The sequence below is a fragment of the Hemibagrus wyckioides genome, linkage group LG15 (genome assembly GCF_019097595.1).
Source record: "Hemibagrus wyckioides isolate EC202008001 linkage group LG15, SWU_Hwy_1.0, whole genome shotgun sequence".
In the NCBI taxonomy this organism is placed as follows: domain Eukaryota; kingdom Metazoa; phylum Chordata; class Actinopteri; order Siluriformes; family Bagridae; genus Hemibagrus; species Hemibagrus wyckioides.
The window spans coordinates 14969728-14993329 of NC_080724.1; the positions used below are offsets into that span (position 1 = coordinate 14969728).

A 23602-nucleotide genomic window follows, 5' to 3' on the forward strand; every position below is an offset into this window, starting at 1 on the left:
GATACAGTACTGTAAGATTTTTCAAACGTTACCTGTGCTTACTGTACATGCACAATTTTTAATTCAGTCAAACACTGTGTGAAAAGCTAATAGCTATCACACTCCTTCAGTCTCTCTTACTCTCATCTATCGCGCAAGCACAGACACACACACACCAACCCCTTTGGATGAAGAAGTCATAATCACAGAGCAGCATGGCCGCTGGGCTCCTGCCCTTTCTCTCTCAGGTTAATGCAAGGAGAGAAATGGTTTTCCCATCAGGCAGTGGGGCGCAAGCTCTCTCTGAGGCACTCGGCCACTCTGAGAGAGGCAGGTCAAGGACAAAACCAGGACTCTGATAGAATTGTTTCTGCTGCGCTGCATTTACGTGCTCACAATAGACAAGACAGCATGGTATCAGCAGTATCATGTACACTGTGTATGTCAATGTCAATTACAGATATATATATATATATATATATATATATATATATATACACTATATTGCCAAAAGTATTCGCTCACCCATCCAAATAATCAGAATCAGGTGTTCCAATCACTTCCATGGCCACAGGTGTATAAAATCAAGCACCTAGGCATGCAGACTGTTTTTACAAACATTTGTGAAAGAATGGGTCGCTCTCAGGAGCTCAGTGAATTCCAGCGTGGAACTGTGATAGGATGCCACCTGTGCAACAAATCCAGTCGTGAAATTTCCTCGCTCCTAAATATTCCACAGTCAACTGTCAGCTGTATTATAAGAACGTGGAAGTGTTTGGGAACGACAGCAACTCAGCCACGAAGTGGTAGGCCACGTAAACTGACAGAGCGGGGTCAGCGGATGCTGAGGCGCATAGTGCGAAGAGGTCGCCAACTTTCTGCAGAGTCAATCGCTACAGACCTCCAAACTTCATGTGGCCTTCAGATTAGCTCAAGAACAGTGCGCAGAGAGCTTCATGGAATGGGCTTCCATGGCCGAGCAGCTGCATCCAAGCCATACATCACCAAGTGCAATGCAAAGCTTCGGATGCAGTGGTGTAAAGCACGCCGCCACTGGACTCTAGAGCAGTGGAGACGCGTTCTCTGGAGTGACGAATCGCGCTTCTCCATCTGGCAATCTGATGGACGAGTCTGGGTTTGGCGGTTGCCAGGAGAACGGTACTTGTCTGACTGCATTGTGCCAAGTGTAAAGTTTGGTGGAGGGGGGATTATGGTGTGGGGTTGTTTTTCAGGAGCTGGGCTTGGCCCCTTAGTTCCAGTGAAAGGAACTCTGAATGCTTCAGCATACCAAGACATTTTGGACAATTCCATGCTCCCAACTTTGTGGGAACAGTTTGGAGCTGGCCCCTTCCTCTTCCAACATGACTGTGCACCAGTGCACAAAGCAAGGTCCATAAAGACATGGATGACAGAGTCTGGTGTGGAGGAACTTGACTGGCCTGCACAGAGTCCTGACCTCAACCCGATAGAACACCTTTGGGATGAATAAGAGCGGAGACTAGTCAGTGACCTCACAAATGCGTTTCTGGAAGAATGGTCAAAAATTCCCATAAACACACTCCTAAACCTTGTGGACAGCCTTCCCAGAAGAGTTGAAGCTGTTATAGCTGCAAAGGGTGGACCGACATCATATTGAACCCTATGGATTAGGAATGGGATGTCACTTAAGTTCATATGCGAGTCAAGGCAGGTGAGCGAATACTTTCGGCAATATAGTGTATATATATATATATATATATATATATATATATATATATATATATATATACAGTGAGGGAAAAAAATTATTTGATCCCCTGCTGATTTTGTACGTTTGCCCACTGACAAAGAAATGATCAGTCTGTAATTTTAATGGTAGGTTTATCTGAACAGTGAGAGACAGAATAACAACAAAAAAATCCAGAAAAACACATTTCATAAAAGTTCTACATTGATTTGCATTTTATTGAGTCAAAAAAGTATTTGACCCCTTTTCAAAACATGACTTAGTACTTGGTGGCAAACCCTTGTTGGCAATCACAGACGTCAGACATTTCTTGTAGTTGGCCACCAGGTTTGCACACATCTCACATCTCAAGGAATTTGGGCCCACTCCTCTTTGCAGATCCTCTCCAAGTCATTAAGGTTTTGTGGCTGACCCTTCAGCTCCCTCCACAGATTTTCTATGGGATTAAGGTCTGGAGACTGGCTAGGCCACTACAGGACCTTAATGTGCTTCTTTTTGAACCACTCCTTTGTTGCCTTGGCCGTGTGTTTTGGGTCATTTTCAGGCTGGAATATCCATCCACGACCCATTTTCAATGCCCTGGCTGAGGGAAGGAGGTTCTCACTCCAAATTTGACAGTACATGGCTCCGTCCATCGTCCCTTTGATGCGGTGCAGTTGTCCTGTCCCCTTAGCAGAAAAACACCCCCAAAGCATAATGTTTCCACCTCCATGTTTGACGGTGGCGATGGTCTTCTTGGAGTCATAGGCAGCATTCCTCCTCCTCCAAACACGGCGAGTTGAGTTGATGCCAAAGAGCTGGATTTTGGTCTCATTTGACCACAACACTTTCACCCAATTCTCCTCTGAATCATTCAGATGTTCAACTAGCAAACTTCAGATGAGACTGTACATGTGCTTTCTTTAGCAGGGGGACCTTGCGGGCGCTACTGGATTTCAGTCTTTCATGGCGTAGTGTGTTACCAATTGTTTTCTTGGTGACTATGGTCCCAGCTGCCTTGAGATCATTGACAAAATCCTCCAGTGTAATTCTGGGCTGATTCCTTGCCGTTCTTATGATCATTGAAACTCCATGAGGTGAGATCTTGCATGGAGCCCCAGACCGAGGAAGATTGACAGTCCTTTTGTGTTTCTTCCATTTGGGAATAATCGCACCAACTGTTGTCACCTTCTCACCAAGCTGCTTGGCGATGGTCTTGTAGCTCATTCCAGCCTTGTGTAGGTCTACAATCTTGTCCCTGACATCCATGGACAGCTCTTTGGTCTTGGCCATGATGGAGAGTTTGGAATCTGATTGATTGCTTCCTTCTGTGGACAGGTGTCTTTCATACAGTTAACAAGCTGAGATTAAGATCACTCCCTGAGAGTGCTCCTACTGTAATCTCAGCTCCTTACCTGTATAAAAGACACCTGGGAGCCAGAAATCTTTCTGATTGATAGGGGATCAATCAAATACTTATTTCACTCATTAAAATGCAAATCAATGTATAACTTTTCTGAAATGCGTTTTTCTGGATTTTTTTTGTTGTTATTCTGCCTCTCATTGTTCAAGTACACCTACCATTAAAATTACAGATTGATCATTTCTTTGTCAGTGGGCAAACGTACAAAATCAGCAGGGGATCAAATTATTTTTTCCCTCACTATATATATCGATCAGGCATAACATTATGAGCAGTGACAGGTGAAGTGAATAACACTAATTATCTCCTCATCATGGCACCTGTTAGTGGGTGGGATATATTAGGCAGCAAGTGAACATTTTGTCCTAAATGTTGATGTGTTAGAAGCAGGAAAAATGGGCAAGCGTAAGGATTTGAGCGAGTTTGACAAGGGCCAAATTGTGATGGCTAGATGACAGGATCAGAGCATCTCCAGAACTGTAGCTTTTGTGGGGTGTTCCCGGTCTGCAGTGGTCAGTATCTATCAAAAGTGGTGCAAGGAAGTGGTGAACTGACGACAGGGTCATTGGTGGCCAAGGCTCACTGATGCACATAGGGAGTGAAGGCTGGCCCGTGTGATCCGTCCCCAACAGATGAGCTACTGTTGCTCAAATTGCTGAAGAAGTTAATACTGGTTCTGATAGAAAGGTGTCAGAATACACAGTGCATTGCAGTTTGTTTCATATGGGGCTTTAAAATTCCCCAGATCTCAATCCAGTCGAGCATCTGTGGGATGTGCTGGACAAACAAGTCCGATCCATGGAGGCCCTCACCTCGCAACTTAAAGGATCTGCTGCTAACATCTTTGTAACCACCCTAACGTTGATCATTTTCATTAACAGAATATCCTCGAGTGTTTTTTATTTGCATTTATACAACAATTTGCCAACAAGATATTTTTTGACAATTAAAGAACAACACAACATTAAGTTACCTCTGAGGAATGCTTACAAAACAAGCGACTTTGTTAGATAACAATCATTTTGAATCCATTTATCACCAATCTTGGATCATGTGGCATATCCGCTATACAAGTGCCTGTGAATTAGCTGTTGCTATAGAAACAATAACGTATTAGAGTGAGAGTGTTAATATAAACCTGTGATAAAGCCATGTGGTTACGGAAAGTGAATCGACACCTTCTGACTAATCAGACTGGAGAATTTAACAGTGCTGTAGTATACATTACGTTACTGAAAGATGATCATTATTTGAACGTGATGAGGTAAATTGTTGGAATCTACCTGATTTTGCAAATTAACAGAGAGCAAGCTTTGGAGTGAATACATATTAGTTATCGTTGGTGTAGTTTTCACCATGGATTAAAAGATATTAGTTAAAGCAGATGTTCATTATTTAGTTTGGTCTCCCAACGAAGGCGCTTATGAGAGTGTTACTTGGCTTATACTTCATTAATGCTAAAGCTCATAGTTCGTTATTATTAATCACTGAATTTTACCTGGGAAAATTAATTGAAATATTTAATTTAATTTAAAGGGCTTTACTGGCCAAAATGACTATTTCTATAAGCAGTGAAATCAGTCCACAGTAAAGATGATATAAATATTTATACAAATATAGATATGGGTGAGCATACAGGCACATGCTTGTTTGTCTGCTGTTGTGTGTTTTGGCAGAGCGTGAGCTGTTGGAAGGCTGCTGATTTGTCTCAAAACGTATTTCGTTAGGAAAGCAACCATTTCCAACGGCTGATGCTTTCAGCCGCGGTTCCCTGTTTCATTTGCATCACTGTGAATATGAAAGAAAAATTTGTGCAGTCCGCATTCTTTCTCTTTTCTTGTCAGAATGATTACCGTGAAAGCCGTCGGTGGCCTTCATGAGGTCCAGCGTTTCTGTTTGCTTCCTGGCAGACATCATTGACCCATGACCTTCAAACAGGCATGCGATGCTTCGGTTGATTAGCGTGTAGCACAGGGCAGTGCTTTTGTGAGCCTTGCTGTTAATTGTTCTTGAATAAGTGCAGCTTCTCTGAGCCTATTAACTACACACACACACACACACACACAAATACATATCAAATCCGGCCTGAGACAACTGTCAGACAGCTGCAGAGAAATTGATCACGCTTAGCATCCTGTTTAAACAAAGATAAAGCACACAGTATGTTTTAGTAGATTGTGCTTGGGAAGGTAGAATGAGAGCAGAAGTGTGCTCTTACTGTTCAGCTCCACGTGCCATAAGTTTAAGCGAGCGCAAATGCGTACGCAAGTATTGCCAGAATATCCTCTTGGCCTTTGAGCTTCAGCAGCAGTGCCATGTTTTATCAGTTTCTGTGCCTGATTTTTTTATTTTTTTTGCATTCACAGCTAACGGTAATGCATATGAGAGAAAGACAGCTGCAGTCAAATAAGCCCTTTGAAGAAATACATCAAAAGAATGAATCACCGAGCAGAGCCGAGTATGACACAAGTCACGGGTGGGAGAACAGAGCAGAATTTGGGGATTGGAGCATGTGTGTCTGTGTGAGTACGTGCGAATGAAGGTGTGGAAAGGGTCTTCCTTCTTTGTCTCAGCGTCGCCTCTATTTCTGGCTTTATGCCTCAGCGCGAGTGCAAAACAGTGTATGTGGAGAAGGCGTGGGTTGGGAGCGGGTTTGTGTGGAAGTGTGACAGAAAGAGTTAGTAGTAGGAAAGTTCTGGAAGGAGAAAAAGCTGGATGCACCCATGCCTTTCTCCTCATTAGAGTTAACGTTCAGGATGCCTTTATTCATTAGAAATTTTTTTTTACCCCCCTCTGTCTATGAGGCCGTACAGAGAGGGAGGAGATGCGTTTGAGCACATTATGAACATGGAAAATAAATATTGCACGGTTAAGTGTGGACAGTATACAAGTGGAGAGGGGAAGATATCACACAGAGCTGTTACAAGCAGACATAATGTAGTCATTATATTCAGAATTACATACACAAGCACATAAAGGCACATAAAAGAGCATTAGGGCACATAATAACATGCGTGTGCAAGGGAAGCTGGATTGTCAGATAATCTCACATACGTGAGAAGTCTGCTATTGGCTCACGGTCTTTCTCAGTCACATGCAGCCAAATAATCTGTTAGCAAAGAGATTGAAAAGCCCTCATGTAAACACCTCAATAAAGAGGTGGAATGATCTGGTTCATTTATATCTTAAACTTATGGAAAGAACTGGTCATTGCTGAAGAATATATGTAATGCACGTGGGATGTATATGAATCTGATTGCAGTGCTTAGGGTACATACTGTATTAACGACTGGATTGAACTGATTTAGATTGAAGGGAAATGGGACCTGCTGAAGATATACCTATCTAACAACACAGTGCATTATGAGTGAACACAACACAGTGCATTATGAGTGAACACGACGCAGTGCATTATGAGTATTCAGTGGACAATAGAACACATTGTTTGTGCAATATCTATTAGCATGCACTGTAGGATTAACAGAGTGCACTTTGAACAGGTCTACACAATGACAGACCCTAAAAATAGTGCACTGTATGAATTAGACATCTAACACCATGCTACAATCACAGTGCATGTGTACCTGTTTAGTGTTCCAAATACGTATTAGTATTCTGATTTAAACTTGAAGTGGGTGTATACTAAGCCTGAAAAATGTTATTTTTGTTTGTGTTCATCCATGATATACAGTGGAACCTCGGTATATGAATTTAATTCATTCTGGAGGTGAAAAGGTGAAAATTTGTATTACGAAATGAATTTCCCATAAGAAATACTGCGGATAATCGTGTTCCAGCCACACAAAAAATATTAGCAATATGAAGTGTATGTGAACTGTATGGCTGCTTACAAAGAACTGACCCAAGCTAAGCATTGCATGTCAAGGGTCCTCACAGGAAGTCGTGCCACCAAGTTTGGGTTACAAATAGAACAGACCATCCATTTTGTCAACAAAAAAAAACGCATGAAAAATCACGCATGCTGAAGGCAATGTTGGTATCGTGGGTTGACTCTTTCCAAACTGCTTTCAGTTCGGTTCATTCGTATGCCGGAAATGCTTCGTATGACGATGCAAATTCCTTGCAATTCTTAAGGCGGAAATTCGTAAGGGAGCGCATTTGTATGCTGAGGTTCCACTGGGTTTTAATACATTTAGTCGGTACTGTATGATTTCCCATCGTACAGTATAACCTAATTTAAAACACAAGCGATCCTGAGCACTCAGGTAATCAGATGACCTGTGAACCTTTCTGGCAAGCTCTCGAAAAATAATTACAAATATCACACTTCCTATTCCTGTCTGTAATTAGAAAATGTTATCTATGTGTTCTGAATAATGTATTCATATGCAGGTATGTACTTAATGTGTATATAGTTAATAAGGTACACACAGACTTTCTCACCTGGCATCACTAAGCAAAGCAATCACACACACACACACACATATGAAGAGAGAGAGCACTCAGTGACAGATCCCAGCTTAAATTATACTTTAATACAGACCAACACAAACACAATCTAACACTGACAGAGAGGCGGAAGGGTGGAGGAATATTTGCATCTCTCTCTCTCTCTCTCTCTCTCTCTCTCTCTCTCTCTCCTCTCTCACCCGCCCTCTTTCTGCCTCACTGTTTCCTTCCTCCTGTTTGTGCCTTCACATCTACTTATTAGTTTTTGCAGTGCAGGGCTGAAGGGCCATAGCAGGAGCGAATGTGCCTACATTGCATTATTCCTCCTCCTCTTCGCTCATTATCAAAACTTTAACCTGCCAGAACTTTGGAATTTCACTGCGGAGTTAATTAGCTGAGAGGAGCTCAGCCCGAGTTCAGAGAAGCTTGAGAATAAACAGAGCTCCAGCTCCGGATGCATTTCTTCCCACTCTCACTGTGGCGCCTTCTCTCTTAGGCTTTCCCTCTCTCTTTCTCTGTGGCTAGCCTGGCAAATCAGCATCATACTGCCTCTTATGTTTCTTACATTTTTACAGCCAATTTGTTGACTTGTCCAAATCTAAGAAGCTGGTACTGTACATACTTTCAACCAGTGGCATTTTTTATTCTATCAGCATTCTTTATTTAAGTGCATACTTAAGGAGTCAGTCGAGACTGCAGAGCAAAATTATTAACCGTATATACATGAGGAAAAGTAAGGTTAGCCAAATCCTCTCAGTGTTTCATAAACTGTTACAAAACTAGATTCATTATGTTCATTTGGACATATTTCTAGCTACGTAGCCTTTGGGAGTCAGACGAAGGTTGTAGCAGTACTTAGATTAGGATTTGGCAAATTTAGCTAGCCAGCTAACCTTAATTTTCATATACTGGTGCTAATTGTGCCCCGAAACCACGTTGGAAGCCCATGAAACATTAGAAAGAAAAAGGAGAGAATGAGATTTGCTGAAATAAAGACAGCGCTATCAGCTTCTCAGAAAGGTAAAACCGTAACAATCGTAACAGCTTATAAGTTGACGTTGATTGTCAGGCTAGCCACAGAGAAAGGGAGAATTAGCGAGCTTACTGCACATGTTTCTGAAGTGTGCTTTCATGAGGAAACTGATTTATTTTGATTGCGCCTTAAATTGAATGATTTCAAAATGGATAATACTTGGCTCCAGAACTTTGTAATCAAAAATAATTGTAGCAAAGTTGAATATTGCTGGGAAACTCAAGTGAAAGTAAAAATATTATGATTTAATTATACAAAAAAAAAAAACCCAAACAGCATGATCTCAAGTACTGTAAAAAGAGTACAGTTCATTTCCTCTTCTGCTTACCCATATCTTGAGAGGAGTTTAAATTGAAATCAGAAAAATATACCAAATCTTTCATGCTCTGATGTGACTCAATGGGAATCATTTTCTTTAACAATGACAATAAATACTTTTTGTCCCAGTGATAAATGATGCAATTTGTACTGGCAGCATCCCTCCAAGCAACTCATTAAAGACTAGCAGCTGAGGGACTTTAGTTGGAAGTGAGAGTGTGATGACTTACAGTTGACCTTGGGACCGACACTCAGACAGTCTGATCAGTCTGATTTAGTGGCGTCTGTTGTCCTAAAAAGGATAACCATTTTTATATTAATTTATAGCTAAGATGCTGCGAAATATTAGACAGGTGACTTGAAATAGCTCATTTCTCCTCCCGCTCGCTATTAAACCGAGATGACGAGATGAGAAAACATGAGTCAGAGGCATTTTTATCAATAGCAGTAGCTCCGAAAAGGTGTAAAGACCAACACCTCTGATCCATGGCGGTCCCCTGAGCCCATGCTGAATGAGCTCACTCGTTGTCATTTTTCAGATAGCTCCCACTTCTTGGCGAGCAAAAAGTTGTTTCTTTTCTTGCTTTTTTTTTAACACCTGACAGTGCTTGATTTAGTGAGCTTGCCGGAATGAGCCGGAAGTGTTGCGTGTTGCGAGTGTTGTGAGAGAGGAAAAAGGGAAGAAGGCATCTTTTTCTAAGACAGAAGATTTCTACAGAGAACTCGCTTTAATCTTTCGCCAGACGAAGCTTCCACCAAGCGCATCCTTTCATTAATACGTTCCGTATATACTGCATGTGGAATGATAGAGGGAAAAAAAGCATGCCGTGGTCTATAGGGAGATGTGAGAAGAGAAAAAATTCATCTTCATCCAGATGAGTGGACTGGAGTTGATTCGGATTCGCACAGAATAAAGGCAGCAAATGATGCATCATGGGATTGTGAGCTGATATGCAGCTCTGATGAAAAACGCCAGGCATGGACAAAGGGAGTGATAATAGGCAATATAGCAGAGTGCGCCTGGGGACGCAAGGGCCACTGGACTGTAGGAAATGAAACAGAGCCGCTCTGAAGTGCCACTCCCTGCCCGCTTCCTGTCTGTGCTTTCCTCAATGCCTCGCATGAATATTTATCGCAAAATATAATAACGATAATGATCGCATTGCCTCTTCTGAAGGTAGCGCATCAAATCCAAATAAATATTTATTTCAGTCTGATCACCTTTTAGCCCGGCTCGGGGGGGAAAAAAATGTTTCTTTTTCATCCACGTAGAATTAAAGTCATTCCTGAGTGGCGAGGTGTTTAATAAGATAGAGACAAAGTCGTCTAGAGGAAAACATGGCGTTCTCATTTTCAGAGCTAAAAAAAATAGACTGATTAGGTCCTCTCTGCTGCAGCGAAGAAATGCTGAAGCATAGCAATTGAGAATGCATTGTGGATGCAAAGCCTGCTTGAATCGGGTAAATTAGAGGGACTTGTTTCTACAGTCATCCAGCTGTGACTGAATCGGGAAAGTGGAGCTCTGTGCCATCTGGTATACCTCATACATGCAGAAGAGCTGGAGGAAGTGCTTCAGCACCATGCCTCGCTTTAACCCGCTTTTTAAAGCCCGTGTTGATGGACGAGGCTTGGCCAGACCTCCCAGCTTTATTTCCACACAAAACAGGCATTAGATGAGCAGCAGTCTGGCTCATTTCTCACAAACACAAGCATATTCTCTCAGGGGGATATTCAGAATTGGCAACTTAAGTTGGCGGCTTAACTTTTAAAGATATACAGATAGGCAGATTTACTCGGGGAAAGTTCTTCATATCCAGAATCTTGCAGGTGTTCTGGGAGGTCTAGTACACAATATTCCAATTGATGAATAGGTAGTTCTCAGATCAGCAAATTCAGCTGCTTTTTGAACAGTGATTGATCATATTTCAGTTTCTGTATCTTTTTCATTTAATGCAAGTGCTACTGGATTGTTTAATAAGACACTAAGCAAAGTGTAGACAAATCACTAGCATCTGAGGCAAACAGATTTAGTATTCGGGGGATTTCTTTTTTCCATAGATGCATGAAAGACAAGTAAGTTCATTTATTCCTTTCTTGACTTTTGCAGAAAAAGAAATTCATGTTTAAACTCAGCGCTTTGACAGACCTTGATGCTAAGACAATAGAGAGTGCTACGCTTTACAAATCCCACTGCTTCCTGTGCTACACACATCGTTCGAGGCATAATCTGGTTAACAGAATCCTTTTTTTCAGGCTCTGGAACATGCAGATGTGTGGAAAAAGTCCAGCATAAAAGCAGTTATATTACTCTCCTACATAGTTTACAGAATCATGCTGTGGTGAAATATGTCTAGAGAATATACAAATGATAGCTTGACTCAGAAATGTGATCCGAAGAGGAAATGTTGCTAATTTTGCCTCAAAGACAGTGTGCTACATGATCATATATTTGTTCGCTTCCTTCAGTCAAGATTATGCTCTTCACTAATTAACTAGCTTCATCATATGTCAAATTACTTTAGCTGTTTAGGTTTCAAAGCAACCAAACTCTCCGATTGGGGAACATTTTGGGCAACTTAATAATATAAGATTTTACAGTGCACTTTAAGAATAAATCATGCTTTTGTCTTTGTCTGTGTTCTCAGCTCTGAAGGACCCATGCAGTGAGGTGACGTGTAGCTACGGCAGCACCTGCATCCAGTCTTCTGATGGCCTAAGCGCTAAGTGCATGTGTCCTCTGAGCTGTGATCATGTGCCTAAGGTTACAGTGTGTGGCAGCGATGGCTTGGACTACCCAAGCGAGTGTGCGCTCAACATGAAGGCCTGCTCCACCAACAAGAACATCCGCCTCCAGCACATCGGCTCCTGTGGTGAGTCATCATCTTCACGAATTATCTCTGATCACTCTTGGCATCTGACTATTTTCTTATTGTGCGTATGAGGCACTTGTAGTGGGAATTGTAGAAGCTGTTCAAGAGGAAATAAAAAACGAAAATCAGTTCATCGGTAGGTTTGTTGTATCTTAATGGAGAATATTTGTTTCTACACATCAAGTTCCATGTTTCCTGATTCTGATTCTGAGCTTGTGCAGAATATCCATTTGGGGATCCTCTGGGTTTTCTGGTTTCCACCAACCTCCTAGAAACATTCCGCTAGGTGGACTGGATACTCTACATTTCCCCACAATTTGAATAAGTATGTTCATGGTGCCTAGGATAGACTGGCATCTCACCCGAAGTGTATTCCGTCCTCACAACCAGTGCTCCCAGCGATATAGCCTAAGGATCTCCTGAAGCTTTCACCAGAATAAAGTGGTTACTAAAGATGAATGAATTTCAGCTTCACTGAGAAGTTTTACATACTATATCTTAAACAAAAAGCTTTTTAAGCTAAATGTGTGCCATTATTTTAAGACAAACCGAAGTATCAAAAGACGTTGGTTGTGTGTGACCTGAGATTCCGCACATATGATTGTTGAAATTGGAGCGTAGGAGTGCTTTAACAAAAACTACACCGAAGATTTCAAATAAATCATTCTGTCCTGAGTGACAGCTCCCTCCTACCTCACCTCAATGGCTGTCTGAATTTCTACATTATTCCTTCTTTCGTTAAAGTGCTTCATGTTGAGTTGAAGCTTTTGAGTCATGAGTATAGAATGACTTTCTCTTTCTGTACGTGAAAGAGCCCTCAGCCACTTTGGACCATCTAATGACATCTCCCAGACATTTCCCTGAGCTCTCAAAATTGTCAGTGTACTCGCTTTTCCTTCTCCTCCCAGACGTATTGGATTTATTATATTTAATGCATCTTTCCTTGCCAACTTTTATGGTTCAGCATGTCTTCATTTGAGATAATTCAGCTGAGCAGACTGCTGTGGCAGCGGGTCAAAGCAGCAGCAGTTTCTGTAGGTCAAGACCTGTTCTCTTATTGAACAGCCCATCGTCTGGTAAAAAAGAAACAGCAGTCATTTCTTTGGTTTTAGAGGTACAGATCTCATAGAGGAGAGTAGATCAAGCACATCAGTGCACATTTCTTAATTGATTTATTCGCTCTTAGCTCTTGTGTGCTGATCGTTATACTTCCAATTATTTTGGTACACATGGGCTTTCAGGGCTTAGATCTGTCTCTCTCTGTCTCTCTTTCAAGCAACAAAATACATCGAAAAAAGGTTTTGGTGTCTGTATAGCTTTATTTACTGTCAGCTAATGCCTTATAGTAGAACCATAAAACAACAGATGGATGTAACTAAAACCAAAGCAGATGATGGAGGCTGGAGCTGATTTTTGTCTAGCCCAGTGACAGTCATGTCGTATGAATACACTTGTTAAAATGCCCCCTAGCATTTATGAAGGATCTGATGAATTTATTGAAGCCTGCATTAGTCGTTTCTTTGTCTGCTATTTGATTCACTAGAAAGAACTAGAACAGATTTGTCTTTACCTTTATCAAGTCATTTATATTTGTCACAGTCATAAACCCCAGAAATAAACGAGTAAATAAGTGTAATTTCTTTGTAGTTTAAATAGAAATCCTAGTCATGCATTTGTATCATTTTTCTAGAAGCTCCTAACTCAGAGGTGGCTGACACTGAGATGGTTGACTTTGAGACTGACATTGGAGACAGAGAGAGGTCTCTGTGGCATCAGAGTAAGCAGAGAGCAGTCATCGCCTTAAATAATGGCCCCCTGGCAGACAGGTCCCAATGATTGCTCAAGCCCCTCAAGGGCGAATATAATCGATGTCTTAGTGAGTCCATGGAGAACGCTCCACATCATGGCCCCTGAGATGGACAATGTCCCTCAAACTAACAGTCATTAATCTGCCTTGTATCACGGACATTTCTAAGCCCCGGTTTCACATATGCAAGCACTCACATTCACACAACGGACATGTCCATAAAGATTATATACATGCATGAGTCAGTGCTAAACACCACATCACGTAAACTGCCGCATGGTGCATGTATGTATGTTAGAGCTCGTGTGTGTATGTGTCCACGTTTGTATCTATTCGTTATTCTGACTGCCCAAACGAACAGATCCCTCACCTATATCCTTCACACATCTCCATTATAACAAACTTCTAGTCACATATGTTAGAACCATTTTTCCTGATGTGGTGTTATGAGATTTGATTTGAGGCACTCTTGTGATGCTCCTATATTAAAGGAGATCTATTGCACTTTTATTTGTCACACACTCTCAGGAAAGTCTAACAGCTATTTAAAAAACTAGCTAAAAGATTTAAGGTTCCTTTGCTTCAGCACGATGGTAAAATACAGTTAGTGGTTCTGTGGTTAGGGCTGTGAGTTCGAACCTGGGAGTATTACGGATACAAATAATTACGACGTATAGATGAGCAACAGGTCTATAATCAGAGATATACGGTATAATTGAGGATTTTCTTATTACCAACAGAACCTTATGTAATGACTGTGACAATTTAAAAATAACTAAGAGCCACGTTATAAGAACACAGCATGATCTACTCTCTTAGCATGCATTAACAGCTTTAAAAACCCCCTCACATCAGCTGTCTTACCTGAAGGGAGTGCTTGAGCACATTTTTCACAGGGTTCAGTGGCGACGCTGTGAGTCACACTCAGCACACACGTAGAACCTGTTAAGATCATCTAGATGCGAGACAGTGGTGTTATTAAAACTGCCAGGATTTTCTTTATAATCCGCTATGATTTGCAGTTCTTGCTACATATGTTAGCAGTCACAGGAATTATTATTTGATTATCGCAGAACAGCCTTTTGGCCATCCTGATGGCTTTTCGCAAATCATACCAAGTCTCTTTGTAGCGATTTTTGTCATGTAAGTGAGCCAGTGCTTTGTACCAGTCTCAGATATCTGTGTTAATCCAAGGCTTCTGGTTTGGTTAGGAGCATTTTGTGTAAGTGAGAAGAGATTCCTATAATCTGGCTTTAGCCAATACATATTAATGGCCAGTCATGGCTGCCAGTGTTTGGTCCTTGACAGAGGTGCATTCTAAAAAAAGTACCTGTAAGTCTTGCGTGTTAAGTATCTGTATTTAATTTTATCATTCCCCTGAATCTGGGTGTAGATGGTGTGATTTCGGCAGTCATTTAAGATTACTACTTGTCACACTTTATGACGTGATCCCAGAAAAGTTGTGGTTAAATTCTATCTAAAACAGATTGTGTAATACCAGGTATTGTCCATGTCATAGGATATAGTGGGATGAACAATAAAGCTGCAATTAACAAAAATGACTACAGATCAGGATTGTGCAGAAACAGAAACAAAGTGGTCGTAAAGACAAAAGCATATTAAATAGCATCATCGCTACTGTTCTGCTTGTAGCTGCTCTTGTGAGTTTTACGTGACCCTATGTGGTCCTGCTGTTAGTCGAGTGTCGTAGCAGTGGCGAGATTTTAATTTAAAATGATTGACCCTGCCAAAATTTCAGCTGACTTCGGCCGCAGTGGCAATAAATCAGATATTAAGCCTTCTAATTACACCAATCTCTACATCACGCACAGGGAATTCTTTCTGTGTGATATTCATCTGCAGAGTTGGTGAAACCTGTACAGTTAAAGGAGCACTAAGGTAGCATCATTAACTTAAATCAGTGCGAGACCTGAGGCAGACAAATTTTGCCTTCATAATTTAAGTAACTCTTTCTACTTGAATTTAAGTAGAGTCATGAATTTAAAGCTGCACTTTGAGATTTCCCAGAGTCTTTGAAGAAGAAGCCTTTATTTGTCACGTATATATTACAGCACTGTTAAATACTTTTTTTCCCAGGAAGCTGGGGTCAGAGCACAGGGTCGGTCATGATACAGCACCTCTGGAGCAGAGAGAGGTCAGGGCCTTCCTTAAGGGTCCAACAGTGGCGGCTTGAACCTCCAACCTTCTGATCAGTAATCCAGAGCTTTAAAAATTGAGCCACCACTGCCCTCTTTATTCCTTAAGATGATTAACTGCACTGTTACTTATCACCCCTGGTCTTTGAGTAATGATAACCATCAGCTGCTCGGTTGTATCCTGCCTCAGCTCTAATTGGCTTTGTATAAAAGTATCAGCCAAACAAGTAAATGGAAATGGAATTTAGGTTTAAAAACTACTAGTAAAGTTAATTTAAAACCTCCCTGAAAGTTACTCTTACAGTAGAGATTTTAGATTTAGATTGCTAGCCGGCTAGATAAACAGTAGTTATAGCTATTGTTTATCCAGGACACCACTAGGTCTCAGCTACGCCCGGTTCATTACAGTGGGGTTGTGCTAATCGAGCAGCTGGAGCAGCTTGGAGCTTGGATGCAGGGCCATTGGCTTGCACATGTTCTGTTAATAAGAGGTAATGGTTTTTGCAGCAATTATGGCTTGCACACATAGCTTGGTGTGCCTGGAGTTTACATTATGAGAAGCTCATTGGTCAGAGTAAATGTTTTCCTCCCACATGGTCCACTCCAATGTGTTCATTTACGGATCTCTGACCTGACACTGGCTTTGCATGTCCCTTTATGCTCTTTTTTTCTCCGTCTCATTCCCAAGCCAAGCTGTGCGCTCCTGTATGCAAGATTGTCATCTTTAATCCACAGCTTTGGAATCTGCCTACTTCTTTGTCTTTGATTTGCTCTCTTTTTTTATACTTATGCTTTTCCTTCTTGTCTATGCTCATTGTCTCTTCTTTTCTCTATCTCTTTGTTCTTGTTTGGTTTAATCTTTATTCCTCCAGTTCTCAGCCCATTTTCTCGATCTCCCCGTCTCTCTGTGTTGCTTTCCTTCGCCGCTCTTTCTTTCTCCTGATGTGTATGACTTGCTCACAGCTTGGCATTGTTCTAATGTGCGACAGCCACTGTGATGTCCTTTGTCTCTTCTCTGTGTCGAAAAGTGTGGAGGCAGGCGAGACTGTCATGCTTATTACAATAAGCAACATGGCATTTCCATTACTATTAAATGTGATGCTGCCAGGGCGCGGTTCGGGCCCACGGCCAGTGCGCCGCCATTAACTCCCTCTCACCCATCAGCGATGGCTCGTCACCTGTCACTCGCACATTCTTCTGAACAAAATGACACTTCACAGACAACAATTAAGACTTTCAGCTTGGGATTTTAATTGCAGCGATTTCACACCCACACATGCACACGAGAGTTGTGCCTATATGATCAGCTTATCGTGTTGGAAGAAGGATCATTTTAGGGTTTGAACTAGTCACGGCATCAGATAGTTCTTTTATTCATCATCAGTAAAAGCTTTATTCTGGTCAGAGTTGCAGTGCATCCTGAGTCACTGGTCCATGAGGCACACACACACACTCACGGGCAATTTCGTTCAGCCAGTCCACTTGCAATGGGAAAACGGAGAAAACCCACTGAGAACATGTGAGACTACAAACACAAGACACACATAACCCAGTTTTGTGATTAGAGATAGTGAATAGAAGATATTGTGCATCAGTGCATTATAATTTGATCCTTCTTTTGTTCTGCCCTCCTTCTCTGCTATAACCTAGGCGGAGAACACATTTCAAGAGGCATTCACTGTGATTCCATTCAAAAACAGCAGTGGGAAATTTTAGGCCTGTGATGATGGGTGAGATTTGGATACAGTGGTGTGATTAGAAAATGATACTTGATTCCACTTCATGCATCTCGATGATAGAGGTGTTCCTGTTTGTTTTGCATTAGGTAAAATGCTGCTTTTGGCTCTAGCTTGTACGACATTGAGCAAAATCTCAGGTGGAGTGCCAGATCTTTAGCACTGAACCGTGTAATTGAGCTGGTTAAACTGCTTGGTCCTGCCTGAATTATGCTGAAGATTTGAACAGGAACAGCAGAAACACTGTTTATTCCTAATTCTGGACGGAAATGATGGGTGTGATTTCACGTTTTTGTTATATTCCTAAATACTTTATGTTGGTATGCCAGAGCTTGCACGCAGCATGCGTCTTCTACTTCTTTTTTTTTCCCCCTTTTTATTCTTTTTAATTCACAAAATCTAAGAGTCAAGATTTTTCTCAACACTAGTACATGTATATGGCAATTTAAAAAAGGTTCATGTCATCAGGTTACGGTCAGTGTTTTTTTTGTTGTTGTTTTTCTGTGATCAGAACAGGACATGAGAACACAGTGTTCATTTCTCAGCAGTATAACGCACAATAACCTTTAGGTAATTATAGATACTCAGTACTCTGTGTTCAAAAAAGAGACAGCAGCATTCAAAAAAAAACAGTGGCAGCATTTCCATCATTCATTCACAGCAAGATGCGGTGAGCAAGGGTACGTATTTTAGACATGACTGTACATGTTCCAAAGTACAAAATCTGAAAAAAATGCTGAAGAGACTATTACAGACTCTGCGTTCTTCATCAGGAGCATGTTCAGCTGCGCTATAAAGTTTCACAAGCAGCAATGTGTTTTGGATGAAGCTCTCACTTTTTGCCAGGTTAGTTCAAACAAATCTGTCTGTCTCATGCAGATCCATGCCGCGTACACCAGAACAGCCTCAACGTAATATGCGTGTATGACGCCCAGGCCCAAAAGGTCGAGACGCTGACCCCGCCCTCGGTGTGTCTACCAGATCCCGAGCTGCTGTGTGCCAGCGATGGAAGGAGCTACAACAGCGATTGTCAGATGCAGCGCACAGCTCTGCAGAAGGAACGGCTGCTAAGGAAGGTTCACTCAGGGCTCTGCAAGAAGCAAGGTGAGTCGCAAAGCACTGGCTTCTATGTCCGTGACGTTTTTGAGCGCACACCCCGCGGCAGCATCGGATTTACTTTCTCACAGCTGAGACGAGGGGCAGGCTTTGGACAAATTAAGTTGGGTTAGCAGCACTGTCATGCCAGCACGATACCAATCTCCACAAATCCAATTTGCCTGTCGGGTGCTGGCAGGTGTATTGTGGCAGCACTGGATCTGAGACTTTGATGAAAAGATCCTCGGAGCCTCGCCACGACACCCCGCAGCCGTGCACATAAAACGAGCGTGCCGGATTCTGTGTACAGTAGATTATTATTTGTGTGCAAAAGTTAGTCCCAGGCTTGTGTGATGGAGGCGTTGTGACTGAGCTTCTGCCGTCCAACTGGCAAGTGTAAAGGAGTATGCGCTTGCGTGGGTTTATATGAATATTTATTTGCGTGAGTATTTGTGCATCCCATGTACTAAATCTTTGGATCCCATTAACTCGCCAGCATTCTGTCTGAAAGCTTATCTGAGCAAGTTTAGAAGAACTCGCTGAAGAGACCTCATTAGTATGTACAGATCGTCGCAGCCTTAAAATCAGGTTGGCTAATGCAATCAAACGTAAATCAAGCTCTGGCTTGTACAATAACATAATAAGTCCCCTCTTTTTTTTTCTTTTTTTTTCTTCCCTCAGCCGATCAAAGGCTGCTGCAATTATCACGCTGTACAGCATGACTGTGACTGCTTACCGCAACTCTGAATAGAAAATAGAAAGATTCAAATCAATCTGAATGAAATTAGATAATTGATTAAAATAATCAGGCGTGGTAATTAATTCGAAACCCCTGAGTAAGTCAGTATCTGCTGTCTGATTGGGAGAGAGTTAGAGACTATCAGTGAGTGTTGATTGGCATGGGACATTTTAGCCTAACTTGGACTTTTGGTAATGGTTATCTGTGTGTGTTTCTCAGAGGAATGCCAGGAAGAGTGTAAGTTCAGTGCTGTGTGCTTGTTGGAGCATGGAAGGGCACACTGCTCCTGTGAGCCAATCAGATGTGACGGCACCTACACGCCCGTGTGCGGAAACGATGGCCACACATACCCTAACGACTGCGAGAGGAGACGTGCCGAGTGCCTGAGTCAAACCAGCATCCGCGTCAAACAGCAAGGGCCCTGTGGTAAGTGGGAATAAATACGGCCTCTGATGTTAATGGAAGTTTGTTTTATGAAAACTCTTGCGTAGGTTTGTGTGTGTGTGTGTGTTTTTTCCTGATCGGTGAGTGTAGATTTTCTGTCTTCATATTAAATGTCACTGTGCAGACATAAAGGTACTCATTTTACATCATCTGAGACATGAAACCCAGACTTCATGTGTACATCACGGCCGCACATCACGCCGCCAGTGCCAGTCGATCACCCCACTCCACCCTTACATTCCTCTCTGTCCGTTCGTGCTTCAGATGTCCTTGTTGCCTGTCCTTGTTTAAAGTGTCTTCTTTCTGTTCCAGTGTCTCTCTCTCTTTCGCTCTCTCTCTCTCTCTCTTTCTCTCTCTGTCTTTGTCCGCGTGATGTCAGGGCTGCTGCAGGACTCGCCGCTCATTGCAAGCTCAACCTTTGACCTCTCTTATGTGGACTCTGACCTGTAGGTCTCCGTCCTGTGGCCTTTAAAGGGCTGGTTGGGTGATGTAACTCAATGCTAGCCATCCCTCATTCTTTCAATCCCTTTATCCCTTCCTTTTTCCTGAAGTCTTGATTCTATGACTCCTGCATGGCAAAAAAAAAACAAAAAAGCATGCAGGCGTTACTGCCCCCTCATCATTGTGGCCCTTCTTTCATTCTCCTGAGCTTGGTATATGCTATTCCTATTGTGCATACGCTAACTACGCATACAGCTTTATCCTCTCCTAACACACAAACACACCCTGAGCTCTATGAGCTGTGGTGACAGCTACTTTGAAACCTCCTTTCTGTTTGTCTTTCTTTTTCTTTCTCTTTTTTTCTTTCCCTCTCTCCCTGATATAAACCCAGTATGACTCATTAGCATTGTTTTCTCGTCTTCTTGGAAAGCTGCATAAATTATTGCGTCAACTGTTCGAGCACTTATGTTATTTTCCCTTAGTTTATTCTTTCTGACGAAGTAAGTGGTTCAGTCTTCTCACGGTTTTGCCAGCAGCCAGTTACAGTATGTCTTTTTTATTTTTTTCCTTCCTTCCTAACAAAAAAAAAAAAATTATTTAAATGTTGGTACTTTGCATACGGCTCGACAAACACCTCTTGGATTTAATTAAACATCAAAAGTGGAGCTGTGCAGCTGAGGCAGGCTGTTCAGTGTTCAGTGTTAGTGCTGGGGAAGATGGTAGGCACTGAGAGGAGGGATGGCTTGCGATCTGGACACCTCCAGCCAGTTTGATGTTTAATTAGAGAGCACCTCGTTGTGTGGATTTCCTGGCCCGCCTTTTTCCTCTCTGTCTCGTTAGGTCTGTTTCCGAGCGAGAGTATATGAGAATGGTAGCTCTGTTCCACTGACAAGGTGCCAGTGACAATTCTGCAGTTTTTAACCCACTATAACTGCCTCAGCTACCAAGAGTGGTTCAGTGAAACGCAGATGGTCAGGAACTAAGGACCGGTCAGGGGGCCAGTTTTCTTAAAATATTAAATAATTAATGCGAATTTTTTCTAATATTCTTGCAAACATTTGAGATTTGATAAAGCATTTCATCCAGGTTTGATCCCCGGATCAAGTAATCATAGATTACGTGGGTTTGCTGCAGCTTCTCCAATCGCCAATTGATCTCTATTACATCTTTTCATATATACGAGTTCCACTGCTACGTGGTAAATAAATATATTTAATAAATGCAGTGGGTTTGTGCTTTGTGTAGATGCTGGAGGATACAACTTTGAAGGCTGAGATAGGTTTATCAAAGTACAACTAATAAAATCCTTTTCAGTTTTATTTATTTTTTTTAAGCTGCTCACAAATAAACTCCTACATCTAATTTATGTAACAGTTCAGGTCTTAAACCAGTCGAAAAAAAACAGGCCAATTTTGAAAACAGCACCCTGTACCAGTCCTGGCATCATGTCAATGGATAAGTGTGTGTGTGTGTGTGTGTGTGTGCTGCCCACATCTAAGAGTTCCTTTAACAAGAATGACAAAACTCTTTCTCTCACATTGGGGAGCATCTCAGTGGACCCCTCATCACACTCTGATCAATAACACAGACACAGCTAAATGGTGTGCGTGTGTGTGTGTGTGTGTGTGTAGGTGTAGTGGTAGCCACTCAGTTTAAAAGCATGTCAGCGTTGATCTAAGTTCCTGGCATTGTCTCGCTGCTTGCTGTAGTCCTGAGAGACCCGTTGTAGACGCTGTATCTGAGTATCTGAGAGCAGCAAGGGAAAACACGGCTCTGATTTACAACAAAATCAGCGTGACCTGTGAAAGAGAAAGTGGGCTTGGGGAATTTTGAGGAGTGGTGATCCATAAAAGCAGGCAAGGTCAGGAAAGAGAGGCAAAACCCTGGCTGTACAACAGCCAGGTGTATTAAATCCTACGCTGGCTAACCGATGCGTGGTTTGGCAGAAAGGTAATATTAGAAAGCTTTTTCCACTCAGGACACCTAAAAGTTATTTCTAGATGAACTTAGGAACGTGTCATGTCAAGAGTGTTTGCTAAAAGACACGGGCACAAAGGAAAGAGAGAAAATGCAAGATGATGTGGTGTCAGAACTGTCAGCGGACCAGAACACAGTCTCATTCTGTTCCAGCGTAATACCAGGGCAGGTCAGGCCTCTGTCTCCATCAGAGTGAGAAAGAAAAAGAAAAGAGAGATACTGTATGGAGAAAGAACACGCCGAGCCTTTTGTGCTCCCAGTGCTTTTAAACTCTGACAATATTCTCACAGTGATACATAGCTTGTGCTCCTTTTGTCTGCACACAACCACACTTATACTGTTTTTATACTTTAACTTTCTTTCTTTCTTTCTTTCTTTCTTTCTTCCTTTCTTCACACATGAGGCCATTTGGACTGAAAGTTCAGTACGTTTGCTGGAGCGTGAAAGCTGTTTTCAAACATAGTTGAGCTTTAGGGAGTTGATCTCTGGGGAAAATTGTGGTCTGGAGTCCATTTTAAATAAAAAATGCAATGAAGACACACAAACAAAAGGAATTTTCCCTTTATCAAAGAAGTATTAATATTGTGCAAGCATATGATGTACAGATCGCATATCTGTGTAGTATTTTACACAAAAATAATTGCACAGCAGAAATGATAAAAAATATTGATTTTCTTTGTTTAAATAAATAAATAAATCATCTATTAAATCAACATAAAAAAATATAAATAAAATTAACATAAAATAAAAATAAACTTTAATAGTAATTTAAGTGATTTAGACATGAAGTCATGTATGGAATGTTTAAAATAAAATAAATAAAATAATTTAGATAATTGAATAAATAATTATCTAAATAATTAGTATATTAAATAATATCTAAATAAATAATTAAATAGATAAAAAAAATATTACACGACCCACTTGTTAATTTTTTTTTTTTTTACAATAACGCCTAAAATATCATGTTTTATTCCTCTTATTACTTATTTTCTATTTATAAAAACAATTAAATGAGTTTCTTTCCATTATTTACTTTTTATTCATGTTTATTGATGTAGAAGGTTTATTAAAATAATTTAATTTTTTATCATTTACGTTTTAGCAGTTATGAATGGTTTTTCCCTCATTTTTCTCATTTTTTGAGTCAATACCTAATAAAATGCAGCTTCCTACCTCAAATCCAAAACGTCCTCAAATCCCGATGACTTTCCCATTCCAGAAATTGAAGGTTACATCTTTATACAGCTTTGACACTGAAGAATCCTTCAGCATAAACATCTCAGAAAACCCCACAGCAATGATTGCACACGTGTTTTCTTTTTAATCAGATTATTATTAGCATTAGATTATACAGAGCATCTGTCATAGTCCCTGTGAATGAGCTGTTACTATAGAAACGGGAAGGTATTAGAACATGCTCGTTAATAATAACCTGCGATTTGAGTTACAGCTGTAACGACTGCCAG

The 23602-nt window shown here is 41.3% G+C and overlaps 1 protein-coding gene across 5 annotated transcripts in view; it reads left to right on the plus strand.

Moving 5' to 3' along the window:
• Positions 1-23602, plus strand: part of agrn (agrin) — a 227835-nt gene that overhangs the window by 122292 nt on the left and 81941 nt on the right. For all 5 annotated transcript variants that reach the window (XM_058409023.1, XM_058409026.1, XM_058409027.1 and 2 more), the window contains 3 exons: positions 11514-11738; positions 18317-18541; positions 19491-19697. In XM_058409023.1, the coding sequence (XP_058265006.1) occupies positions 11514-11738; positions 18317-18541; positions 19491-19697 (657 nt within the window). The remainder of the gene's footprint in view (positions 1-11513; positions 11739-18316; positions 18542-19490; positions 19698-23602) is intronic.